We start from the raw sequence: 14,130 nt of genomic DNA, 5'->3' as shown, positions 1-14,130 counted from the left end.
AAAAAAAAAAAAAACATATAAAAATAAGTGGTAAAGGTATGGAAACCCTTGACAGGTTCTTTGGAGTTTGTTGTTTTCTTGTCTGTTGAGGGGTTTTTTTAAAACCTACATCACCACAGCTAGTATAAAACTGGTCAGCTATTCATTTCAAGTTAAAATTAATGAACAGAGAGTAGTGGTTCTTTATACTGAGGGGAAGGCTTTCAGGAAAGAAATAGACATTCCATGTAGAAATAATTTGAAGCGACAAAAAGGAGCTTTCTCCATAAATCTCTTCAGCTGGTGTAAACTAGCACAGACCTGCTGGAGCTATTATACCTTCAGTGATTTAAAATCATTATATAGGTACACTTGTGGAAAACCAAGATTTCACCAGTTTGAGAGCTGCTGACTTACTGTGTCTCATCTGGAATCACGGTGCTCGGTTGAACTTCAAATGGGTTTCAGTTGGAGATAATTGATGTATGGGTGAATGTAAACAACTGGAAGTATATATCAAAAATAAATGATTGGAGAAGAGAAATGATTTTGTGGTAGAATTGACTATCCTTAACATAAATGTAATGGTGAAATGGGCATTCTTAGTCTGTGGAGTACTGTTGTTTGAAATCTGAAGTTAAATATATGGAGTTACTTTTTTTTTCTCCAGTCTGTGGCCCTGTTGGTATGAGGAACTAACCTAGCTGGTTCTGCCCTGTGGGTCTGTAATGAAGTAATCTCCTTGGGTAGGATTTTTAATCTGCCAGTCAGATTGTTTCCTAAAATCCTGTTCCCTTAACACAACATAACATTAACTTAATGATTGTATATGTGTGTCTATATACACATGTATGTGTGTGTATATGTGTATATGTGTATTTATATATTTGAGACTATTATTCAGATGACCTGTTTTCAAGCAGTATTTTACAATCACAAACCACACTGTGCTGCATTCAAAATATAATGTATATTGTATATTGACTGTGTTGAGTATGCTTTTCAGAAGAAAAATATCAACAAAAGTAGATCTACTTTTGTGGCATGTTTACTATTTTGGCATAATTTAAAAAAACAAAACAAAAATATCCACCCAGAAACCCAACAACAACAAAATCCCAAACACTCTAAATTCAGCAAGGCACTCAATCTGCCTCCTTTAAAGCCTTGTGATTAAATTTCTTCTTAGACTTTATGGCATTTTGCTTTCACTCCTTCCTCTGCCCTAGCATAAATGAACGTAGAGTGTGGTTTTCCTCTTCTAAAATCTTGAAGCAGATTTCCTTGAATAAAATATTTTCAGCCATGGCGTAACACCAACCTTTTTTGTTTATAGTTCATCCTTGTAGGTGCATTAAATATTCTTGGTGGAAACATTCAGGAAAGGGGGAGCTATGTCAAAGCATTTTTCCATGTATGTGTGCCCTAGTATTTTTAAGAAAGAAGCCAAATTTGTTGCATATAGGGAACAGTTTGCAATAGAAGTATTGGTTTGTTTTTTTCTATTGGCATGTTTTCTATTTTGCAGCCCTCAAGGTAGATTAATATGTTAATTTTAGTGGATCAGCTGTAATGTTTGACATCAGAATTACAGTCTACACATTAATTCCCCTTCATTATGGAAACATTTCTGATTTGAATTGTGAAAACACTTTTTAAAAGAAAACCCCTAATATTTGGAAGAGGTGTATATTTGTTCTGCTTTTGCAATAAAGTGAAGAGTATTAAAAAGGTGAAATATAAATGCCGTTGTAAGTTGTGCAAATGTTAAGTGGTCATTTTTATGGTCAAGAAATATATGAATGTAAAAACTTTGCAGATATTGTAGATATTTTCTGTAATATATGTATATTTGGTCATAAGATGGGTGGAGAATTGTAAAAATTAAGCACTTTAATTCCTGTTGAGTACTTAAAAAGAAATTTGTATCCTGTAAAATAAAAGCATCATTAAATAAGTATTGCTGGTTGACTTTTTTGTCCACCTACTCTTTATTTTACTAATGAAATCTTTAAACTACATTTCCAATTATGTGTGTGACTGTAGGCACCCATCTGCTTTGGAACACTGGTATCTAATTTGCTGAAGTGCTGCCTACACGCAAGTCCTGCTAAGTTGGTGGAAGATACATTCTGAGTATATAAAGGACTGTATATAATGCTATGACATCTTAGGTTGGGAAGATAAAGTGATCTCAGCAATCCTTCACAGTTTAAATCCAGATTTCTGCAATGGGAATGATAATGTTCTCTCCTGTAACCAGGACATTATGAGAGCACTTTATGGGCTTCTGCACTGCCACCTCCATAAAAAGATGTAGAAAGGGAACATGGTCAGCGTAGCCCTACGTCTTGCTTGCTATTACTCAAGTACTGCTCTGAACAAAAGGTTGAAACCAACATTGAGCAGCTGCTCAGCGTAATCTCTCGTGCACTGAATTAAAGTGGTGCTGCAAAACAAAAATGATCAGGTAGTTAGCTGGATCTTCATCCTAAGCGTAGGCACCTTTGATTCTTTAAATTCATTTACTAGCTAAGCATACATTTAGTTAATGGAAGTGCCACTTAAACTGCAGCTACTCCTTTTCTAAGTGTCCTTTAACAGACAGAACCATCTGCATTTACCTCCAATTTCCATCATCTGTACATAATAAACTCATTTTGTATCTGATTTATTCTTGGTATTAATCTGCAGGTGGGCACAATGTTGCAGAAAAGATATCTCCCATAATATAAAGAGGCAAATTTACTGCATTACTTGTTATTTCCTCTGTGGAAGGAGTTGCATACAAGGATTTTGTTATAGTTTCTAGTTTCATTTCTCTTTGCAAACACAGTAAACAAATCAGGATTTGAAATAAGTACAGATGAACCACAGAAAATATTAATTCCCTCTCCATTTACACATTTGTTTTCTGTTTATTTTATGATTCTTTTTTCCCCTGTGATTAACTCTTTCCAAAACCTTTATTTTTCTCATTAAACACAATGCAGTGCCCTCTACATGGAGACAAAAGTAACAGACTTTACCCTAAACTGTACTTTAATAAGAAATCACAACTATAAAATTCAAATTACAGGAAATCCATAATTGCAGCTCCTACTTAATTCTTTTATATCAGCAGCTTTAATAAGCACTGATATTTCTGCTTGGTAGCAACTTGTCCAAGAGTCCATCAAGTACAGGGCTGGTAAGTAAAGTGATAGGCGTTGCCTCCTCTGGCTCTCCCTAAAGAGGATGACTAATACTGCCTCATTACCACAGAATTGTTCTTGCAACTGTATGAGTTTCCTGACCTCAGAGAAACAGCCACTGGCCCTTGGTAAACATAATACTTGGAGCTTGTTTTCTTTAAAGAAATCACCCTGGAGGGTCGTTTGGTGTGTCAAATGAAAAAGCAGAGGGATCCTTGTGATTGTGACTGCTTTGTCTTGGAGTCACTCGCTCTCTGTCTCCCTGGCCCTGTGTGCTAGGAAGCCATGACAATGTTAAGCCTCATCAGACCTGGTTCATTTGGTAAATCAGGATACACCCCACTGAGCTTATTTGCTCGAGGTCTACCCCATGTCTGTGTTGCTAGTTCCTGTTTCTCAAAAACATAATGCTGTGGTGTCATGCGCAGGATGTCCTACCTGCTGTCTATCTTAAACTATTATATTTCCTTGTATTGCAGCTTCTAACCATCAGAATCTTATCAAGAGAATTCATTAAGAATTTCAGCCACCAAATCCCAATCTATTTTTGTTTGCTGTCAGAAAGCATCTCCCTATGGAACACAGCCTTTTACTAAGAATGCAGAGTAAGACTTGGCTGTAGATAGATTTCTAGGTCCCAAAACTTCTTCACATTGATTTCACTGAATACCACCCTACTTAACGTGAAGATTACAGAGGTTTCTAAATTTGGTTTATACATTTGTAATATTAAAATAGCCCATGGTTCAAGAAACAGAATTTGTCTTGGGAGCAGAATCTGGGACTACCCTCTCTTTCTTTGGCCTCTCCTGGCCTCATGTTCTCTTCTGCCCTTTCCTACTCTCCTGTCTTGGAGCCAGGCGCCCATAGTAGTCTTGCTTGGGGAACATATGGAAATGAATGCTCTCTTAGGTCCGCTGGACAGTGAACTTGCATTTCTGACTTTGTGAGTTTATGTTCTAAAGCAAGGCTGGATGTTTGTACTCTCTTTTGAACATGTTTTAACAAAATATACCCACCTAGTTTTTCCAAACTCTAGGTCAGAATCCTTGCTTCAGGGAGAGATGGTTTTTGGACTCCTATTGCTACCAAATTGCTTCCCACAGCGTGAAATTTAATGTAGGATTCCACAATGGAAGAAGATAAGATTTCAACCATAATTCTGTTTAGACCTATTACCTAGCCATGTAGAAATACTTGCTTTACCTGTCATGCCTTACTCGCATATTTTTTAGCTTGCAAACCAGAATCCAAACCTCTTATGTCAAGGCTTTGGGACACAGCATTTACAAAAGACCTTTCTTATCTATGTCAAATTTTGAAATTCTTTTTCTGACTAGCACTAGGGTGGTCCTATTAACTGAATGATCTTTAGTGGCTGAAGTGCATGTTCTTGCAGTTCTGTTTCACATGAAAAGACTTGCATCTGTGCACTCCAAGAGAACTCTTACCTGCAAAGCATAGCAGGTAAGATATCAAGTGTGCACTCCAGAACTGCAACCTTGACTTGAACTAAAAAGCTTAAGACACGCTTGAGGTATCCATTAATCTCATATACAGGCTGTGATGTTGTAAATCACATGTGCTTGATGATTTCCAATTTAAACTTAAAATTGTGCCAAATATAATACAAAAAGCAGCATGCATAAGAAAACATGTATTATGAAAAGAAAAAATGCTCCTCTCGGCATATGATTTTATCTTTAAAAGACCACAAGAGAGAGCCCAATTTAAAATATTAGACCTAGTATTTAAAATACTAGAAGTAGAAGATACAAGCTCAATTCCTCCTTGAATGCCTGCAAGTTTTGGTTGGGGTAAAGTTTTCTTCCTTTTCTATTTACAGTACATCAGCTAACGGCTAATCAATTATGCATTTTGTTTTCCAATAAAAACTTACTATCTTGATAGCAGACAAGAAATTATTGCCTTTATTCCCAAAACCTTGGTCTTTTAATGTAAAAGGTCTTCACCTCAAAGTTGGACTGCAAACCACTGGAGTGGTGAAAATCATTCACTGAAGCAGCTGTTTGTTATTCCAAGAAGTCTGGCCATCCCGGTTGCAGGGGTGAAGGAGCACTGTTGTACAGCAGTTCAGAATGATGCAAAGGTTATTTAACCTCCAGCCAAAGCTTTTACCTCTATTGGTTTTGTCAGAAACACTGATGACTTTCAAACCTCAGAGTATTCAGGCTCTGTTGCTGACTGATGAACTGTGTGACTGCTGTGTTTGCTTGTGGCTCTCACCCCCTGTGCTCTGTCCTTTCCTTAGCTTGAAATCTACTTTCAGTTCTGCAAGCATGTTTTATAAGAAGTTGTGTGACACTCCATATATTCAATGAGTTTAGATGCCTAGCTTCCCTATGGACAGAGTGAGAGAATAAAAGGAACTCTCAGTTGTTTAGTTTGTTGTACTGTCAAGCAAATTTGCATCCCTGCCGCAGGATTATTTTGTTTCGTCAGAAACTGGGCTGGGCACAGGTAACAAGTAACTGGGGATTCCTGTCAGCACTGTGACCTTCTTACAGCCAGATGAAGTGAGTAGGAAAGCTCACTTTGCCAACTGCAGAATCCTTGGACTGTGGATTTGAAACTCCTGATTCCTGTTCCTTCTGGGAAAAGAAAAAAAAAAAAAAAAAAGAAAAAAAAAGAGAAAAAAAACCCCAAAAACCCAAAAAACAAGCAAGGATTGGAATCTGTCAGATTTGAAAATCTGTGTAGAACATCCAAACAAAGGGTCATTCTGTCAATGGATTTCATAAACTTATCTCAGCTTCTAATGTTGTTCACTGTGCAAATGTCTGGTATGAGTGCTACAAGAAAGTGTTACATCTGTGATGAGGTTGCTCTGGAGAATACAAATACAAAAACACCAAAAACTCTGCCAGACCCATATAGTCATTGTATTGCATGGTTCCAGAAGGTGACATTACCAAGGAACAATTTACAGAACTGTTTTGCTAAATGTGTAGTAACAAACAGTGTGACTACATATAGTCATACAGGGCAAATGCTGTGTTACATACTTGGTATATTTCAGTATGGTAATCAAATATTTATTTCTCTAGACAAATACAATGGCAAGGAAATATGCTTTATTGAGGTGCTATTTTGTGGCCATCTTGTCTGGCATAAATTAGTTAAATGGTAAATGACTTCTCCACTGCTGTCAGTATGTCAATATAAAGAGACTCTGGCTGTCTGAGCAAACATGGAAGCAGATGATGATGCAAAACTAGAAAGTAATTCATATAATGGAAAAGAAAGACTGGAAATTTTATTCTCTTGACTTTCTAACATAGGAAACTTCCAGTGAAATTAGAAGATGACAAATTTAAAACTCACACCAAATTGATTTTTTGCAGTATGCATAATTAGATCATGAAATTTACTGTCACAGGATGTAATTGGAGTCAAGAATGTAGCATGATGGGCAAAAAACCTATTATATGGTAAATAAAGCAATCTAGTCTCCAGTAGCATAAACCACAAGAAATATTAAACTGTCTACATCAGATCATACAGCAATATCAAAAATATTTAATACACAGTTTCAGAATCAGATAATCTTATTACTGCATTTTTATATTTTCCCCAGAGGGCTGATGTTGGACAGTCTTAGACATGAAATTTTGAGGTAGATTGATATCAGGTCAGATTCAGTGCGGCAGTTCCTGTTTCCTGTCAATTAACTTTTAGTAAATAACCAGTGTGATGACTACTGCCTTTTATCAGATCTTTGAGTTCCATGCTCGGTACAATGTAAGTCAGCCATGAAAGTTATAGTTAAAGCTACAGATGACCACTGCTTGTTAAAACATTTATTACTTTGTCACAGTCCCCAAGTGGGCTGAGGTAAGTGCTGGAGTTTTTAAGCTGGTGCAGGACACGACACTTCATAACAGAGGGATTTTCATCTCTCATTTTTTCAGCCAGAAATGTAAAATGTATTAAGCTTTGCATTCTGCTGTTTCTTAGCCTCATATCTTCTTCAGTACCTTCTTCTTGTTTTCCTTCATTGATTCTCTTCTTCCACCTGCAGTTTGCATCTCCCTTTGGGTATCCAGCTCTAAATAGGCCTTTCCACATCTCTGCGGTGTAGGCTACGTTATCTCCACTTGGTTCAGCAACTGATATTTTCTTTGTGTGCTTCCTGAAGTATTATACTGATCAAATTCTAAGAACAGACATAATGGGACAGACTAAAGTGCAAGCACACACAATGGTTCTGCACGACACTTTCCAACTACTGTCAGCTCATAAGCATCCAGAGCTAGATCTGATTCCTGCATAGCTATTTATTTACATGCAGTACATTTATCTTCCTTAAACTTGTTCAAATACTGTCTGAATCAATTTAAACTTCTACCGTCTACAACATCCTTTGGCAAGGAGCTAAACAGGTCACCAACCCACCCATGAGGGGCTACTGTCTTTGTTTTGTTCTGTCCTGGCTCCTAGTTTCATTAGATGCTTCCAAAATACTTCTATGGGAAGGGAGAGTAAACAAAACTGAGACTTTTCTTCCCACTCCAGGCTGCTAATGATTACACAGATGTCTAATCCTCCCTAGCCCCCAGCATTTCTTTTGCTAGGAGTGACGACTCCTAGTTACTTAGTTGGTTTTAGTATTGAAGCACACCTTTCATCATCTTTGTTGTCCTTCTCTGACACTTTTCCAGCTCTACATTCTTTCTGAGATGTCCCACTTCCAGTCTAAATTAAAATATAAACCAGGTTGCACTTGCTCCATTTCACAGTGGTGTCCATAAGGTCATACGGCAAAATGAAAGCGGTAGGAGAGATTTGCACAGAGAAATAAGCTGGTGTTATCTACCTCCTTTGGCTGTCCGCAGTTTCTATTCCTGTGCAAATGGAATTCTTTCTTTTCCTTCTAGGGACTCAGTGAAGGAGATGAGGCTCCATGCTACACAAAGAATGGCAAACCCTTTAGAAAGGGTATTTTCTGTGTTAGGTGTACAATGCGGGCAACATTCACTATTGTCCCTGAAGCTGGAGAGGCAGATGCCAAATGGCGTCTTGGTATTAATGAACTCTGAGAGCAATTGGCTGCAGCACAATGAAAGCTAATGGGTAAAACCACTGGCTAAGTGTGCCTGCGTGGCAATGACAATAACCCCTCACCAACTCATCATTCAGGACCTTCTTCACAAAGTTTTACATGCATTAACTGTTTCTCTCTGTGATGAATACCCTAATTTTTGAATGTTTCAATTTGCTTAGCCATCTTTATGCTTTTATCACAAAACATTTGTCCTCTGACAAGCAGTCTGATATTTCCTGGGTAAGAATGAGAAACTTTGTAATAAAGAAATAGAGATAAGAATGCATTTCTTTTGTATGTTCTTTTCACCAACATTTGATGGTTTCAAGACATGAAGATTGGCAAGAACTAATTTGTATAGAACAAGAATATAAATAATATAAATAATATAATATAAATAATATAAAGACTATAAATTCTAATGCCATCTAGAACTTGAAACTTTTGGAAACATTTGCACTCTGCTGGCTTACAGGAAAGGACAAAGCCAGAATTCAATTCAGGGCTAGCATACTCATAATTTGTCTTCGAGAAAATGAACTCAAGGGAAGGACATTTAAATATCAAACAGCTTCTTGCTACAAACTCTCATCACGAGTCATTCTCCTATGAGAGAGGTTTCGTCTATCTTTCTGTATAACGCAGCCCACCAAAAAGCAAACAGAATAAATAGCGCCGTTTAAAAAGTTTGTTTGTTTATTTATTTATTTAGTTAGTTATTTTGCTTTGTGACACCAGTTGCTGACGAGGTCTAGCAATTTGCCATTCAGCACCTTTCCTTGCCAAATTCAGGCAGCCACGCCGACACCGCCGCATCTGGTGAAGTAGTGGCAAGGGCAGGGAGGGCACACGTTTTGTTCTTTCCTGCTTCTCAAGTGTTTTCGAAACATAGCGCCTCGAATAAATGTGGCTACTTCATGCTGCTTGCTGAACACTACCTCAGGCAGCTACGCCGAAGGGCGATGATCATGGGCTGCCTGCGGCGCCTCAACCCACAGGCTACGCCATTACTGGTGATCTCTGGAGATGATCAGCTTTATCTATCCGTACCGACGGACAGAATAAACCCTGGGAATGGCTTGTAATACAAGACCACAGCGACTACGCTGCCTGAGCTTCGAACGCCTTCATCCCGCGGGCGCTAGCTACGGATCCGCTCTTCCCAGTGCGGTGGAGCCGGTTCACGTTGACAGTTGACGGCCGCCGCCCCAGAGGGCGCCCGCGCGCACCCTCATCCCGCACTACAACTCCCGTGATGCCTGGCAAAGGCGGTGCTGCGCCTGGCGGGCGCGCAGAGGTTGCTGGGGGCCGTGCCGTGCGCGGGGGCCAGCGCCAATGGCGGTAGGCGGAGGGGGCGGCTGACGGGAACCGTTTGCCCGGCGCGCCCATTCATCGCCGACGCCTCTCGCGACCCTTGCCCTCCCCCGCCGCTATGGAGGCGCTGATCCCCGTCATTAACAAGCTGCAGGATGTGTTCAACACAGTGGGGGCCGACATCATCCAGTTGCCGCAGATCGTGGTGGTGGGCACGCAGGTGAGGCAAGGCGGGGCAGGCCAGGCCGGGGTGGGGGAGCGGGAGCGGGCAGCAGGGGCCTTCGTCGCTCTGAGGGCAAAGTTGAGGCGTCTATCGCGCCTCCGGTGTTGCTGACCCGAGGTTGCCCCCGCCAAGGGCATGGGGGGACGCGGGCAGCCGAGGGCGGGCGGGACGCCTAAGGCTGCCCGCACCTCTCCTTCTTCTCCCTCCCATTCGCTCGCCGAGCTGCTCTGCGTCTTCACCATTTGTAACGGGTGACCATCTGTAATTGTAACCTTTTCCACTGCCCTCCCTCCCCGTCGCACTTCTCCGTAGAGGTTTGAACGGCCGAGGAGCTTTGACGGCTGCCGGGAGGGCCTGCCCCCCGCCTCTCCCGTGGCCCCGCATTTGCTCCTTGCACTGGATGGGCCCGCTGCTGGGCCTGGGCTACAGCATGACCGCCGTCGCTAGTCGGTGGCTTCCCTTCGCTGACAGCCGCCGTGAAGTGAGGGTTGGATAAAAGGGATGTGGGAGCGGAACGGCATCTTGCAGGCGTGGATCGTTTTTCCTTTCTGGGAGTTCTACTGCAGTTTGGACCTCTCTGACCTAGCTGCTGGTAGGGAATGAAGGTGAGAGGCAAAGCCAGCCTTTGTTGGCTGTAACATTTACCGTGTGTCCTGCTTAGCGCGATAGTGCTGCTGCTGGGCTCGAAGATAGCTCAGACCCTTTTAGATCTATGCCAGTGGGATGCCAGTCTTTAGCAAGGCTTTTGGCAGCAGAACATGTGTGACCAGAACTGCTGCAGTCATAAGTGAATCGAAACGAAAAAGTTAAACACAACTAAAACTTAGTTGTGATTAACTAAAGTTAATGGATCTCTCTTTTTGTTTCTGTGAAATTAACAGTGTTTTTTGAATGTGTAATGTTACTTGACAGTAGCATGCCTACCTAAGTAGTGCCAGCTACTCTCCACTCAGGGATCTCATTATATGACTTAAACCACATGAGCTGTGCATTTAAAGCTTGCACATTGCTGAAGAATAGAGTAGGTTTGCTAAAAGCCAGCTATAGTGTCAGACTGGTTGTGAGGCAACCAGCTGTCATTCTGTTTTATCAGTATAAATCAGATAAAGTAATTCACTTTATACCAGCCACTTTATAAAATAGATCTAAAATACTTGCATTGGTATGAGAGACTTTGCACTGGTAAGCTCTTTTAGGTACTTGCTAACAGGAGTTGATCACTTTAGAAAGACATTTAATCTCCTTTACATTAAAAATCATACAAGCAAGCTGGTTTAAGTTTGCAACAGAAAGTGCAAGGCACAGATGTGACATTTGGGAAAACATTTTTGTTTCACTTTATGAAATACATTGAAGTGGTATTTTTGTAAAAAAAACAGTCATCCTTTTAAACAACTTTGTACTAGTTAACTCTCAGCATCTACTGTACGTAATACGAGAAGTTAAGACAGTATTGGCACACCTTTCACTTCAATAGTCGTACCCATAAGTATTAAGATGTATTCAGTGCTGTATACAGTATATTCATAAACTGCCTTGAATTAGTATGGTATTTCTTAGCATGCCAAAACAAAGTCCTTTATAGACTCCAGGAAGATATATAGCAATATGTCTAGCAAGCTGTATCTTGTGAATGTTTTTTGGTTTGTTTTTAGTTAGGGTTGTTGGAAGAAATAAGTGTCTTTACTGACATGGTAGTCCTGTAGATGGTTATTTTATGCAGTCTTAAAATAAATAAAATGTTATTATTTTGTTCATTTGAAGGTAGTTTATTGTAGACCAGATTTTTTGAGAGGTCTCACATATGGCCTTGGAGCTGATGGTTTTGCTGCTGGTAGTTTGCTTCCATGGTTTTTTGGATTATGCCTTGAAACACTTGTTTCTTGGAGGTATTTTTGGCTAAGTGTTATATGGTCTTTAAGTTTGTTCACACAGTTGTTTTGTCTGTAGCCTACTGGCATATGTAGTCTTTACTTTTTCTTCTTTAAATAATCTACACAAATAATTTTGAATTTTGCACTTCCATTTTTCTCTGTAGGAAACAAATGCTGCCATTTAAGATTTCTGTATCCCTCTGTTAATTGATTTATATTTGGTTTTGTGTTTTTTATTTCCCTTCCAGTTTGTCTGTTGCTTTTCTTAAATGACCTTTTTTACATATTCAGCAAGGAGAAGGAAAATGCTTTTTAAAATAGCTTTGCTGTTTATTTTTCTCACCTGTCTTCTGTGTCTCTTTTCTACCCTTTTATTGGTTTGTGCTTGTGTCTTTCTCCAGTTCTCATTTATTTCTACTTCTGTGCATCAAGTCAATTCTATTCTAGAGTATGTAGAACTAGAAACTGCCTATAATCCTTCATTTAGCTTTGAATGTTTTCTGTTTCCCATGTCCTCTTTGCCCCTCCTCTGTTATTTCAGGGTTCATTTCCTACTGTCTTTGTATTCTGAGCAATCAAAGTGGCCTCACACTTCTGGTGGTATTCCTATGACTCAGTCATATGAGAATTCCTTCTTGTTCTCCACATAAATACCATGTAAGTTATTTCTGTATCCTAGTACAGAGTCTATTAAGAAATTGAAGACTTTGCTGCTAATAGAACTAAGAGAGCACCCTCAGACTCCCAGCTTTTCAACAGTATTTCAGAGGGCTTTTTTTTGCCATTCCCAGTTAGGTGTTTTGTTGTTTCACTGCCTCTCCCCCTTCACCTACCTTCCTCTGCCTCATTCAGTATTTTACTTCCATTTTTAGAACCCAGAGGAATACTATATAAGCAATATTTGTTCAATAATGCTGTAATACCCCACTTTCTGATGTTTTATACAAATGCTTTATGATCTGTGCTTGTGAGGAATAGCAAGGTGGTATTGAAATGCCTCAACCAAACACATTAAAACTATGATAAAAGGAAGCAAGGTGAAGAAAAAAAAGTTTGATTAGCATGGCCTTTTGTACGTTAAGGGCACATAGATACTATTACAAAAATTAAATCCCTACCCTATGAAAGTGGGCATGAATTTTAGAATAAATAAAAAAAAAACCCAGCAAAATATCTGTCTGCCTAGAGATGTGTAAAAATGAATTGCCTTTATCTTTTTCAGGTCATTAATTCTTGAATCTGTTTTGGGTTTTTAAGTCATAGACCTACTTATATATAAACTTTAGTGTCAGTGTTGTAGTAAGGTTCTTCCAATGCTGACATTATAAAAACAAGTTGGGGGCTTTATCTGCACTTGAAAGTGTTGATTCTAGTAGAGACATCAGGTGAAATTGATATAGCAACTAATGAAAGTCAAAATGAGATTTTCAAATGACCTTTCAGGTTAATGTTTATATAGACTTTTGCTCAGTCTTCAGATAATGCTATTTTGGGAATTTAAATCGGGAGGTGTAGTTCATAGTATTTAACGTAGACTGTTCTGTTGGATGTTTCCATCCAAAAGAGCTGTTGTTAGCCTCTGTGATTTGCTCACAGATGAGCATTACATTTATTTCTTTTTTTGCTGTTTGGTTTATCATGTTTGATGTTTCAACAACCAGTCTTTATTGCCAAAGAGGAAGGTTTCTTGATCTAACAGATAGCCTGAGCATTTGAATATGTATAACTGTATATTCTGTTAGGCTAAACAGTTAAGATGGTAATATGCATGTCAAGAAGTTGACAGCTATGGCAGCCTAATATATGGTCCTAGCTTCTGGCATGAGGAAAAGAATCCGGTGGATGCTGTATCAAAGCATCCAGTTTGAGAGAGTTTAGTATTGTGGTCTTCAGGTTCTCTACAGAGCTTCTGTGGCCTTTCCCTGCCAGGGAATGTCAAGGGAACTGGAATTTAAGCCACTTCATCTTATTCAGTTAATTCAATGTATCCTACGTTGTGGTGGCAAAAAGCCAGTTTTAAGTGAAGGAAACTCCAGCTTGTACCAAGCAACAGGAAAACCCTGTGCCAAGCTCAACTCAGAAATGTCTTCCTCCCTATGACATTTGTATCTACATTTGTAAAAGGGGATGTAACTAGATTATAGCTTCACTGCTGGCTGTGCTGGCTGAATACAGCTTGTTTTTTCGCCTAAATGGTTTTTAACTTCCTGGTCTGTTTTTTCATTTGTTTTGATATCTGACATTCACTATATCTGGTTTTGGGCGCAACTGTTTTCCATTTTACCATCCCTTGCTCCTGTTGAATTGTGCCCTGGCTGTTCTGGTGTGTGTTTCAGACAAGCAGCAAAGTGAGTCTGACATTTATTAGCTGTTTGCATTTACCAGATGTAATATAAATTTTGCTGCTAAAGTTGTATAGTATGAACAACATTTGGCATTGTGTTGTTTCTTTTCTCTCTCAGTTTCTGACAAATGTACTGT

General features: G+C 39.4%; 1 protein-coding gene across 2 annotated transcripts in view; it reads left to right on the top strand.

The window, feature by feature from the left end:
* The first annotated feature begins 9,573 nt into the window (after positions 1 to 9,573).
* The window catches only part of DNM1L (dynamin 1 like), a 46,240-nt gene continuing 41,683 nt past the window's right edge, over positions 9,574 to 14,130 (top strand). For both annotated transcript variants that reach the window (XM_080635991.1, XM_080635992.1), the window contains exon 1: positions 9,574 to 9,772. In XM_080635991.1, coding sequence (XP_080492117.1) covers positions 9,671 to 9,772 — 102 coding nt within the window. In that variant the 5' untranslated portion in view covers positions 9,574 to 9,670. The remainder of the gene's footprint in view (positions 9,773 to 14,130) is intronic.

Source organism: Psittacula echo, assembly GCF_963264785.1.
Source record: "Psittacula echo genome assembly, chromosome: 1".
Taxonomy (NCBI): domain Eukaryota; kingdom Metazoa; phylum Chordata; class Aves; order Psittaciformes; family Psittacidae; genus Psittacula; species Psittacula echo.
Note: the sequence above shows the minus strand (reverse complement) of the source record. Positions and strands in the feature narration are given on the sequence as shown.